Here is a 13,603-nt window from a genome sequence, read left to right as displayed (position 1 = left end):
TCCACCGTGCCCCTCAACTTCCCATAGCGGTCCACTGTGCCCCTCAACTTCCCATAGCAGTTCACTGAGCCCCTCAACATCCCATAGCAGTCCACCATGCCCCTCAACTTTCTATAGCGGTCCAACATGCCCCTTAACTTTGCATAGCAGTCCACCGTGCCCCACAACTTCCCATGATTTATAATGAGCCTCAGTAGCTCCAGTAAGGGCCAAATTGGGTTGGGACTGGTGCTGGATCTGAAACAATCTCACTGATATTGTACACCTGTGACATAAGAATGGCTATCAGGCTGCTCCCAGCATTTCTAACGCTCCTTGGCCAGTTGTCTCCTGAAGCAAGGTAGGAGTACTCGCCTAACCAACGAGACCACTCCTATTGACTAGGAGGATGACAGTTGGAGCCTAGCCATGAATTCCGGCAGAGTAACAAAGTATAACGGAATAAGAGAGGAACACTGAACTGGCTTTGCTGAATAATAAATTTAATAGGCACCATGTCTACTGTTGGGCGGGACTATAATGGAGAGAAGGTCCATTATAAATAGAGAATTGCTTTATTAATATATATGATGTATACACTTCCATGTCCCAGTCTTGCTCCTTCACTAGGACCATGGGGTGCACACACGCCAGGTGATAAACACCAGGAAGGGGCTCATCCTACGCCTCACTAACCACACAAATCTTGGAAAGAAGGAGAGTGGCGGCACTTTATGTGATTCAACACTGGCAAGCTTTATTGATCCAGACAAACAATCAGAGAGTCCCGCATGGAAATCTTCTACCCAACACGTTTCACCCACAGGACTGGGCATAATTATAGAGGCTGTAGCTAAGCAAGATCGTGTGGGGCGAAATGCATCAATGGAGGCGGTTTCTCGACAAAGACTCTCTGCTTGATCTTCCAGGTCAATAAAGATTGCCAATATTGAAGCTTGCTACGTGTCACTGGTCTACCTCTTTCCAGGACCTTCTCATTTTCTGCTTGAAGAACCCAAAATAAATTACTTCCATGTCTGATGAGTATGTTGGCCCTGAGTTGCCCGAACTAGGACTTTCCAGCATCAGGACGTAGCTCAAGAAATCCCCCCCCCCCTATTCCATTTTTGTTCTCCTTCAGTCCATGTTTGATGGCTTTGCATGGAGTCCCCAAAGGCCGACTTACAATCATTGGCCCTTTGTTGTTCTCTCTGTACTTGGTCTGCAGGAATATGTAGGTGAGGAGCGCCCCCATCGAGTAGAGGAAAGCGAACACCGCGATTGTGACGAAAAACTCAGCTGAAGACGAGTAATCCCCGATTAAGAAAATCTTGTTTGTTGCCCCTCCTCGGCATGTTGGAGCATCAAAATATTCCTGATGAAGCCTGTGGGACAGAAGGGGGAAAAAGAAAATTTAAAGAGAACCTGTCACAAAGGATGTAACCATTTTGCGGACTTAATTATTAACTTACATCATGTCCATGGGGGACACTTGATGATCTGTTACTTTTGAATAGTGATGAGCAAAACTAGAGAGTTTCATTTCCAAGAATTTTCAGGAGATTTCACCAAAATGCCGCCATTTTGGCAAAGTGCTTTGAAGTGCATTGCAACACACTTCCCTGAATCCAGCCGGCTTCCCTTTAAATTTGGTGTGGCTACACCTGCATAGCCATGTCAACCAATCACAGAGATCTGTGCATGTAGAGGATACAAGCAGGGCTGTGGATAAGGGGTCACCCACTGGTCCTCCTGTATGGGGCCCCGGGCAGCAAGGGGGCCCAGGCAGCTGGGTGAATCATACAGTATGTGGGCAGGGAGCATGATCGGCAGCTGAAAACCATCAGGAGGGAGAGGAGACGAAGTCGTCAATCAGCCTCCCTACCCACATATGGTTCACCCTGCTGCCTGCCCCCCCCCCCCCCCGCTCTAAAGAGAGCCATACAGAGGATCAGTTTCAGTAATTTACCCCCCCCCCCCACTCTTCACCATACTTTTCCCCCTGCTCAGGTCCCCCTGTGTGGCCCCCTACCCCTGCAGTGTTCCCGTCTTTCCTCCTCTCCTTCCCGCCGGCAGCTGCAAGCACACAATAGGATCCTTCAAGATAAACAGTGGGGGAAGGGTCCAGTAATTGCCCCCCTGCAGCATTGATCACCCTCACCCTGCACCATACATTTCCCCCTGCTGCCCAGGTCCCCCTGTGAGCCCCCTATATCCCTGCAGTTTTTCCAGCTTCCCTCCTCGGCTTCCTGCCTGTAGCTACAAGCCTACAATAGGATCCTTCCAAATGGAAAGTGGGGGGGGGCAGTAATTTCCCCCCTGCTGCACCAATCACCCTCACTCTGCACCATACTTTTCCCCCTGCTGCCCAGGTCCCCCTGTGTGCCCCCTACCCCTGCAGTTATTCCGGCTTCCCTCCCCTGTTTCCTGCCTGTAGCTGCAAGCATACAATAGGATCCTTCAAGGTGGACAGTGAGGGAAAGGTCCAGTAATTGTCACCCTGCAGCACAGATCCCCCTCACTCTGCACCATACAGTTCCCACTGCTGCCCAGGTCCCCCTGTGTGCCCCCTAACCCTTCAGCACTCCTGGCTTCCCTCCTCTCTTTCCTGTCGGAAGCTGCAAGGACACAATAGGATCATTCAAGGTGGACAGTGGGGGAAGGGTCCAGTAATTCCCCCCCTGCAGCACAGATCACCCTCACTCTGCACCATACGTTTCCCTCTGATAAATTCGATCTGCCTCCCTACCCACATATGGTTCACCCTGCTGCCTGCCCCCCCCCCCCGCTCCAAAGAGAGCCATACAGAGGATCAGTGTCCCCCTGTGAGCCCCCTACCCCTGCATTGTTCCTGGCTTCCCTCTTCTGCTTCCTGCCTGTAGCTGCAAGCATACAATAGGATCCTGCTTGCCCCTCCCCCAGCTCTGCTCTCTCTCTCTCTCCCTATGCAGGGTGACTGGTCTTGTCTCTGTCCCCTCCAGTAGTTTTCTGCAGGCCGCTTGTAGTGGGTGGAGCATGCCGGACCCCTCCTACAGCTCTCAGCACAGGCATTGTACAGCCCAGTGATAATGTCACCGTCACTTTTACAAGGTAATATCTGGGCGTGCAAAAGCATTTAAATGCAACACAGGGTGGATTTTTATAAACTTTGTAGCTATAGAAGAATATATTGAAAAGTTTTTACAAAAAAAAAATTGGATAGAAAATAGAATTTTGGGTTGGAAGCCTAAAATGTAGGTCATTGTAGGTCATTCAAACAAGCATATACTAGTATTAGCGGAGATGATTAATAAAGATTAGACAGGACTTTTTTTTAGCTTCTATCGCTATGTCATATGATCATATGATTGAATAAACACATGCAATATTTCCATCAAAAATAGTGTAGCTCCGGAAGAGGACGTGCTATGTGTTTTTCAAAGTTAAAGTTACGTCTGAACGGCAGTTTGGTTTAGGTACAATTGTCTAAATTTAGACTTCAGCATCAGTCTGACTGGACCGTGAGATGTTCAGCCTGGCCACAGGGGGGGCGCTGTCTCTTCTGGCAGGCATGGAACTATGGTTTGGTTAGGTGCTTAAGTTACTCTCTATCGGAGCCCACCCAGTGGGAGTGGCGCTCTCGCTGTGCCCTCTGGGAGAGGGTATTTAAGATGCGGACGTCACGTGGTTCGGGATTCGGGTCCAGAATGATGTACTGACGTCATGGTCCTGGTCCTCCTGTCCAGCCCCCAGGAAGGCTATGGCCTGGGGTGTGGATCCACCCGATTTTAATGTCTTGGGGCTGGCTAGCCTGTGGCAAGGAAACTAAAGAAGGATCCTGAGGTGGTTGGGTGCAGCCTCCGGTTTGGGAGAGACCCAGTGACTTCAAGCATTCCAGGGGAGGACTCTTCAGAAGAACACCACGTACGGGTTGGTTTCTTAGTAAGAGCCTGGAAGGGCTGAAGTAACCGAGAGAATCTGGTCTTGTGGATATCGCCAGGCTGGCTGAAAGATCCAGGTATCCAACGAGTGCTCTTCAAGTTTAGTTTCCTACGTGTTCTACAACATTGTCTGTGGCAGAGACATTATCGTGTATGTTCTACAACAACGTCTGTGGCAAAGACTTGTTCCTGAATAGGCACCTTGTTGGCTGCTAGGCCTGAGAGAAGGACTGTCCAACCTAAGTGATCATCCAGTTGCAAATGGCTATTCTCTGGATGCAGTCAAAGTAAGCAAGTTCTTCAATATTTTGACTTTGACACTTAAGCCCCGTACACACGAGAGGACTTATGTCCGACAGACTTCCGAAGGAGTTCTGCCGGAGTTCTGCCGGAGTTCCGACGGAGTTCTGACGGACTTTTCGACTGAGCGGACTTGGCCACACACAATCACACCAAACTCCGACGGATTCGAACGTGATGACGTACGACTGGACTCGAATAAGGAAGTTCATAGCCAGTAGCCAATAGCTGCCCTAGCGTCGGTTTTAGTCCGTCGGAATAGCATACACACGAGCGAATTTTTCGGTAGGAACTGGGTCCGGCGGAGTTCCGTCGGAAAAATTTGAAGCATGTTCCATTTTCTAAAGTCTGTCAGACTTTTGCGAATCAAAAGTCCGTTGCAGCCCACACACGATCGAATAGTCTGACGGAATCATCCCGTCGGACTTTGGATGTTGAAAAGTCCGCTCGTGTGTACGGGGCTTAAGAATTCCCGGAACTTCCTTTCCAACCCTCTGATCCCAATTTAAGAGACTGCTCATTGTCTACGTTTTGCAAATAAAATCCATTCAAGTGGATCTGTTGTCAGTCTCTCAAGTTACTGGGCCACTTACCACAGGACACCCCTAGACATGCAACATGGAAAACAGAAAGTAAAGGTAAGCCCAAATCTAACCAGCAGCTCTTTTGGGGGTTAGTGCTACAACAGCATATTAGAAATGGCACTTGGGATTTATTCCGATTCGAGGAACACTCCATCCATCTGCAAAGCGCTCTTGCTTTTAGTTAAGTTGCCTCTTAAAACAGTCATGCCTTGGCAATGGCCCAAGGCCGTCATTAATAGGACTGACTGGAGCACTCCCTTCCTTCATATTCTTTCTTGACCGGTTTCTCCATAACACCCAATTACAACAAGGCGGGGAAGCAAATGCAATTTGTTACATTACGGAAAGGGTTGTCAAGGAACGGGTATGCATCTATTTTCTGAAACAACCTGGCTGGGTGAATGGGAGAGAGAGCCATGTTTAACACTATAATGCAAATTGAATCAACTGCAATAAAGAATTGGCAGGTTTACGGGGAGAATAAGAGATTGGTGACATAATAAAGTCTTGTTTTTAATCCTTCCCGCAGTGCTGTTGCGCTACTTTTTTAACTCATTTGGAAATGTTCAAATGCTAAGGAGCAACTACAAGACCATAATGAATAAAATTCCAGTCGCCTTGGGAAAAATAAAGCATGTGGTCAGCAAAAGTTTTTTTTTTAAATGTATATATATATATATAGTATAAACATATTTTTGTATAACTATATATAATAATTAAACATTTGTAATTATCTCTGCAATATAATTTGCTTGAATGAAGATAATACTTATTTCCATTAGCATGGTCCAACCATGAGTTTGCAACCAGCCACTAGATGGTGTCATTGTTGATCACCACTGTTTGAGACCTGTGCGGAATGACCATCCCTTCCTACAGGACAGCTTTTCTCAACCAGGGTTCCTCCAAAACTTGCTTGGGGTTCCTTAGCAGGGAGCGATGGCAGATTAACCTCCTACCCATTGGTGCTTGCTTAGTTCCAAATCCAACATCGTTTGTCCCACTGAGCACTGTTGTAAGGGGGCACCTATCCCACTGACAACCAGCGTAAGGGGGAACCCTTCTCCCACTGAACACCACTGTAACGGAGTACCCTTCCTACTGATCATCAATGTAAGAGGACATCAAGTGGACACCTCCATCACTGGCCCCCAGTGTAAGAGAATCTTTCTCCCAGTGACCAGAAAAAAAAAGGGGGGATGGCTCCATTGACCACCAACATAAGGGGAGACTCTTCTCTCACTGAGCACCACTGTAACGGAGCACCCTTCCTACTGATCATCAATGTAAGAGGACATCAAGTGGACACCTCCATCACTAACCACCAGTGTAAGAGAATCTTTCCCCCAGTGACCAGCAAAAAAATATTGGGGGGCTCCCACTGACCACCAACGTAAGGGGGAACCCGTCTCCCACTGAGCACCACTGTAAGGGAGCACCCCTACTACTGATCATCAATGTAAGAGGACATCAAATGGACACCTCCATCACTGGCCACCAGAGTTAGCCCTTGTACACACGGTCGGTTGTCGCATTTTTTCAGATGGATTTTGTCCGAAACTGGTGTTGCATACACACGGTTGGACAAAGTTGTCAGAAAATCCATTCGTTTTGGAACGTGATGACGTCCGTTTGTTATGACGGGACTACGTTCAGCCTAGTAGCCGATAGCTTTGGTCTCATAATTTGATCCGAGCATGCGCGGCACTTTGTCCGATCGGAATTCTCTACAAACGATCCGACAAAGTCCGACAAGATCATGTTGTTGGAAAATTTTATATCCAGCTCTCAAACTTTGTTGGTCAGACATTCCAATGGAAAAAGTCCAATGGAGCCCACACACGGTCAGATTATCCGACAACACGGTCCGATCGGACATTTTCCATCGGAATGTTCGACCGTGTGTACAAAGGCACAGAATCTTTCTCCCAGAGACAAGCAAAAAAAAAAGGAGGGGCCCTACTGACCACCAATGTAGGGGGGACCCTTCTCCTATTAAGCATCAATGTAAGAGGACACTTCTCTTACTGATCACCAATGTAAGGGGGGCACATCTCCCTTTGAGCACCATTGTATTGGGAGACCTCTCCTACTGATCAGCAATGCAGGGAGGACAGATAATACTTATTTCCATTAGCAGGGTCCAACCATGAGTTTGCAACCAACCACTAGATGTGTTGTTGTGGATCACCACTGGAGGGCGCTGTCTGAGACCTGAGCCGGATGACCTTCCCCTCCCACGATTTTCTCAACCAGGGTTCCTCCAAAAGTTGCTAGGGGTTCCTTAGCAGGCAATGGTGGTAGATTAACCTCCTACCTATTGGTGCTTGCTTAGTCCTGGGGCCAACATAATTCACTGGACTGAGTACTGTTGTAAGAGAGCACCTCTCCCACTGACCACCAACGTAAGGGGGAACCCGTGTCCCACTGAGCACCACTGTAAGGGAGCACCCCTTCCAATGATCATCAATGTAAGGGGGCAGCTCCTCTACTGAGCACCTTTGAAAGTGGAGACCTTCATCACCGACCACTAGTGTAAGGGTAATCTTTCTCCCACTCACCAGCAAAAAAGGGGAGGCTTTCCCACTGACCACCAATGTAAGGGGCAGCCTTCTCCCATTGAGCACCAATGTAAGGGGATAAATCTCGTACTGATCACCAGTGTAAGGGGCACCCTTCTCCCACCAACCACCAATGTAAGGGGCCCCCTTGTCCCACTGAGCACCAATGTAAGGGAGGCCCGTCTCCTATTAAAGAGGAAGTAAAGCAACATTTTTTTTTTAAAAAAGCACACCCTGTAAGGCAAAGGCATAATGAGCTAGTATGCATAGCATACTACCTCATGAATAACTTACCTGAGAACGAAGCCCCCGAAGCAGTCCTCCGTCTTCCTCTTCGCTGCTGCCATGGATCCCGGAGCGACTTCCGGGTCTCGCTGCTCCGGCACTGTGATTCGCCAGAGCCACGATGACGTCACTCCCGCTCATGCGCACGGGAGCCGACACTCGCGGCATATCGCCATGATCTGCGGCCTGCCCCAGTGCGCCTGCGTGCTGTAGACAGCGGTGGCTGTCTTCGGGTAAATATCTCCTAAACCGTATAGGTTTAGGAGATATTTCTTGGACCTACAGGTAAGCCTTAATCTAGGCTTACCTGTAGGACAAAGTTGGTTGTAAGGGTTTACAACCACTTTAAGCACCAATGTAAGAGGACACCTCCCTTACTGATCACCAATGTAAGGGGGGCACATCTCCCATTGAGTAACATTGTATTGGGAGACCTCTCCTACTGATCAGCAATGCAAGGGGGCAGATAATACTTATTTTCATTAGCATGGTCCAACCATGAGTTTGCAAGCAACCAACCACTAGATGTGTTGTTGTGGATCACCACTGGAGGGACGGGAATCTTTCTCCCACTGACCAGCAAAAAAGGGGAGGCTCTCCCACCGACCACCGATCTAAGGGGCACCCTTTTCCCATTGAGCACCAATGTAAGGGGATAACTTCCGTACTGATCACCAATGTAAGGGGCACCCTTCTCCCACCAACCACCAATGTAAGGGGCACCCTTTTCCCATTGAACATCAATGTAAGGGGATAACTTCCGTACTGATCACCAATGTAAGGGGCACCCTTCTCCCACCAACCACCAATGTAAGGGGCGCCCTTCTCCCATTGAGCACCATTGTAAGGGGATAACTCTTGTACTGATCACCAATGTAAGGGGGACCCTTCTCCCACCGATCACCAATGTAAGGGGCACCCTTCTCCCATTGAGCACCAATGTAAGGGGATAACTTCCATACTGATCACCAATGTAAGGGGCACCCTTCTCCCACCAACCACCAATGTAAGGGGCACCCTTCTCCCATCAACCACCAATGTAAGGCGCACCCTTCTCCCACCAACCACCAATGTAAGGGGCACCCTTCTCCCCTTGAGCACCAATGTAAGGGGATAACTCCCGTATTGGTCACCAATGTAAGGGAAACCCTTCTCCAATTGAGGGGACAGTGTAAGGGGACACTTTGAGTGTCAAGTATTCTCATAACACAAAGGACTTCTAGTCTGAATGATGTTGCTACCTGCTATGTGTCAATAAAGCTGTTCTTTGGCTTTGCCAAAACCCAGAAGGACCGATCATCCTTTTGTATTTATTTCAGCCCATAGTTATCCTCTTCTTAAATTGAGTGGAATTCAAATTCTCTGAAGGCCTATGTCATCGATGGCAGCTCAATGGTGATCAAATTGCTAGAGAAAGCACCTACCTGCTCCTAAGGTGTCACTTCTTCCCTGGCCAAAGTGCTGTAGGATCTCGCTGGTCAGCAAGGGAGTTGTAGTTCCTCATTGGGCTGACCAGCAAGGGAGGGACACCTTTAGGAGCAGGTACGTTGGCTCTGCTCTCTAATTCAGTAGTCATCAACCCTGTCCTCAAGGCCCACTAACAGGCCAGGTTTGCAAGATAACTGAAATAAATCACAAGTGATATAATTTGCTGCTCAATGGTTGCAGTATTCTGGTCTGCATCTCCTCAAGGTAATAAATACAACCTGGCTTGTTAGTGGACCCTGAGGACGGGGTTGATGACCACTGCTCTAATTGATTCTGTTGCTACCCACTGATAGGACTGCAAGTGTGACACGGGCCCTTGATACTGTCATAACACTATTAGAATGGCTAAGTTCCGCACCACTAATCCCTTTTCTCCTGATGCACGTCTAGTTCTTCCCTCTCGGGATCAGTTGGTTTTACCCCCAACTGGAACCTCATCCAGATGTGATCAGGAACTCTTTAAGTATAAAAACAGACAAGAGGAGGCAAAACACATTATGAGTGCTGCCAAAGCACAGAAAGAGAAGGAAATTTCGAAATCTATTAACCACTTGCCTACCGGGCACTTTCACCCCTTTCCTGCCCAGGCCAATTTTCAGCGCTGTCACACAATTGCACAGTTATGCAACATTGTACCCATATGACTTTTTTATTATTTCTTTCACACAGATAAGAGTTTTCTTTTGGTGGTATTTAATCACTGCTCAATTTTTTTAACTTTTTTGCAAAAATTTTTTTTTAAAAAAGACCGAAAAATTTTCTTAGTTTCTGTCGGAAAATTTTGTAAATAGGTAATTTTCCTCCTTCACTGATGTGCACTGATGAGGCTGCACTGATGGAAAATGATGAGGCTGCACTGATGGGCAATGATTAGGCTGCACTGATGGGCACTGATGAGGCTGCACTGATGGGCACTGATGAGGCTGCACTGATGGGCACTGATGAGGCTGCACTGATGGGAAATGATAAGGGCTGCACTGATGGGCAATGAGGCTGAACTAATGGGCAATGAGGCTGCACTAATGGGCAATGAGGCTGCACTGATGGGTAATTAAGAGGCTGCACTGATGGGCACTGATGAGGCAGAACTAAAGGGCACTGATTAGGTGGCACCAGGGCCAATGCTACCACTTGGCCAACTAGGCAGCCGCCTAGGCTGCACTGATGCCTAGGGCGCCTGGACACTGGTGTTCCTACTCTCTTCTCTCTGCAGCAAGCAACTATATCTCAGCATCAGCAGGCAGCGCCGCTCAGTTCGCACATAGTGTCAGAGGCGCAGCGGCAGTGGAGCACTGTGTCTGTGTCCCGACTCCCGAATTAATGGAAGCAAGCAAACATTCATTGATGGGCGCTGATAGGCTGCATATGATGGGTGCTGGCGAGGCTGCATTTGATGGACTCTGGTGAGGCTGCATTTGATGGGCGCTGGTGAGGCTACATTGATGGGCGCTGGTGAGGCTACATTGATGGGCACTGGTGAGGCTACATTGATGGGCACTGGTGAGGCTACATTGATGGGTGCTGGTGACCCTGCATTGATGGGTGGTTCATTAAAAAGTTGGGGTATACATGGGCATAGCAAAGGGGGTGGAGCCAGGGGTGGGGCCAAGGGGGACGGCAAAATGAGGTTTTGCCTAGGATGTCCAAAATCCTTGCACCAGCCCTGGGTGGCACTGCTGAGGAGGCACTAATATGCTGGACTGAGGGCACTAATATGCTGCACTGATGGGAACTGATAGGCACTGATAGGAGGCACTGATGGGCACTGCCAGGCGGCACTGGCAGGCAATAATAGGCAGCATGATGGGCGGCACTGATGGGCTCTAAAAGGCAGAACTGACTGGTATCACTAATGGGCACTGATTCGTGTCACTGATGGGCACTGCTGGGGCTGTACTGTCCCCTGCAAGGAGATGCCACTGATCGGATCTTCTCGCCACACACTCTATCAGTGTGGAGCAAGGAGAGACAATAAATGTCACTTCCTCATTTACATGTGACCGGCTGTGATTGGACGCGTCATTGGCTCTCTCCTGAGGTTGGGGGTCATGCCGTGTCCTAAGAACATCCCCGCCCGCACTGCCCCCCCCCCCTCCCCCTGCGGGAGCGAGAAAGGGCCGGTTCTGGGGCACCGTCATATGACGCTGTCCTAGAACGAGAGTGCATTCTGCCTGCCCTCATTTTACTATACGGTGGGGGCGGGAAGTGGTTAAGAAAGGAGATAAAACCTTTTTTAGGTACATTGGTGACAGAAGAAAAAAATACAATGGGATCGCTAAAATGAAAACCGGGCACCACACTTACAGTATGTTGAGGGAAACCAGGATGTAGCAAACCATTTAAACAATTACTTCTGTTCAGTCTTCACAGAAATAAATTGCACTAACGATAACAAATTGGGGAATCCTATTGGTTCTAGTGAATTTTTAGGATTTCTGGAGACAGAGGTAGCACAGGAACTGGGTCGGTTGAAGCCTAAAAAAGCAATGGGTCCTGATGGTATTCATCCCAGAGTTCTAAGTAGAGTTCCCACCTTTTCTTCAAGCCAAACCCGAACACTTTGGTGGTGCAGGGCATTTTTCTTCCCGTAGTATACACTATAGTATCATAAAAGACCTGGGACACCTTTGGGTGCCCCAAGGAGAGTAGCAATGTGGCGCGCATAACGTGTGGCCAAATTGCTCTTGCTGAAATGATAGGTATGTGGAGCCACCACTGACCGTCCTACACTCACCACACTGCAAGAAGAAGCCAGCCCATCCTCATCACCGTCTGCCTCTATAACTTCATCGCTGTCATCACCACTGATTCCCACTCTACTCCCCCCCCCCCCAGTCTCTGGTCTAGGTGGAAGAGACCACTGTGATGGGGCAGGTGGTGGGCAGTGACAGACCAGAGCCGGACGGAGAAGAGTCATGGCCTCCATTGCGAACCGGCAATGTCCACCAGGGATAAGTGAGGATGAAGAGCTAACCGATGGCTTTAAAAGCTGAAGGACAAGGAGAGGAGCGAAATTAGAAGAAATGGCCGCACGCCACTGTAGATGAAAATCCTTTTTTATTTGGACATCCCAAAAATGACAGGAATCAGAATGCTGGGAAGACGCATTTTGCAAACTTCACATGCACTTAGACATTACCTCCCAACCGGCACTGGGCACCCCAACACTGCTCATCCCCCAGCCACAGTCTGGTCTGAATAATGTGTCACTGAAACCTGGACACATGATTCAAAGCCCTGACTGTCCAGGTGAATCTCAGGCAGGTGGCAACCCTAGTTCTAAGAGAACTTTGAGATATATTTGTTGGACCATTAACCAATGTTTTTAATCAGTCTCTTCTAACAGGAGGAGTTCTACATGACTGGGCGCACAGCTAATATTGTTCCTATCCACAAGTAGGGCAGCAAGGTAGAAGCTAGCAATTACAGGCCAGTGAGATTAACATCAATTGTTGTCAAGTTAATGGAATCACTCCTGAAAAGAAGGATCATTGATCACCTGAAAACACACAACTTGATGGACCCAAAGCACTGAGGGCAGATCATGTTAGACTAATCTTATTGAATTGTTTGACTATATCACCAGTGTTTTGGGCCAGGGTGGTGCTGGGGACATAGCATATCTCGATTTCAGCAAGGCATTTGATACGGTTCCACATAATCATCTAATACAAAAGTTGTTCCAGCTAGGACTTAAACCTTGGGTGGTTCAGTGGATATGCAGTTGGCTAAAAGATAGATCCCAGAGTGTGGTTGTAAATGGGGTTCACTCAGAACAGAGACCACTGGTGTGGTACCCCAAGGCTCTGTACTGGGTCCTGTTCTATTTAACCTCCCTGGCGGTAATCCCGAGTCTGGCTCGGGCTGGAATTTCAGTACCACGAGCCAGACTCGGGATCGCATCGCTGGATACAGGGAGACTTACTTACCTTGTCCCTTGGATCCAGCAATGTCCCACCGCTGTGTGTGCGAGCCGTCCTCCGCTCGATTCACACAGTGCCCGAGTTGCGCCGAGCTCCGTTCCCTGCGACGTTACGACGCACGGGAGCAGAGATCGGCGCCAAAATCAAAAAAGTATTAAAACACAGTACACATACAGTACTGTAATCTGTATAAAAAAAATACACATCCCCTTTGTCCCTAGTGGTCTGTCCAGTGCCATGCATGCACTTTTATATTATAAATACTGTTTTTTTCTGCCTGGAATTTGGAGATTGTTCATAGCAACCAAAAAGTGCCCCTTTATGTCAAAAGTGATTTTAGACCAGCTAGAAAACAGCAATAATAAATTAGAATCACTTGCACAATTGAGCTATAGCGATTTGTGGGGAGATGCATCATCAAACACTAAATCTAATGACAGCGACAATTCTGCAAATGAGCAAATTTCTGTGTTTTTGGATTTAATTACATTATTGAATAATTTTTATTATTTGTTATCATTATTTATAGTTATTTATTATATTATAAACTTTATCATACCCGG

At 48.1% G+C, this 13,603-nt stretch overlaps 1 protein-coding gene across 3 annotated transcripts in view; it reads right to left on the bottom strand.

The window, feature by feature from the left end:
* SYP (synaptophysin) overlaps window positions 1-13,603 on the bottom strand; it is a 75,912-nt gene that overhangs the window by 14,672 nt on the left and 47,637 nt on the right. For all 3 annotated transcript variants that reach the window (XM_077472615.1, XM_077472549.1, XM_077472478.1), the window contains exon 4: window positions 1,166-1,364. In XM_077472615.1, the coding sequence (XP_077328741.1) occupies window positions 1,166-1,364 (199 nt within the window). The remainder of the gene's footprint in view (window positions 1-1,165; window positions 1,365-13,603) is intronic.

The sequence above is a fragment of the Lithobates pipiens genome, unplaced genomic scaffold (assembly GCF_037356315.1).
Source record: "Lithobates pipiens isolate NorthernLeopardFrog02 unplaced genomic scaffold, aLitPip1_a1.2 Scaffold_1, whole genome shotgun sequence".
Lineage (NCBI taxonomy): Eukaryota > Metazoa > Chordata > Amphibia > Anura > Ranidae > Lithobates > Lithobates pipiens.
This window is presented reverse-complemented; position numbering and strand designations above follow the sequence as displayed.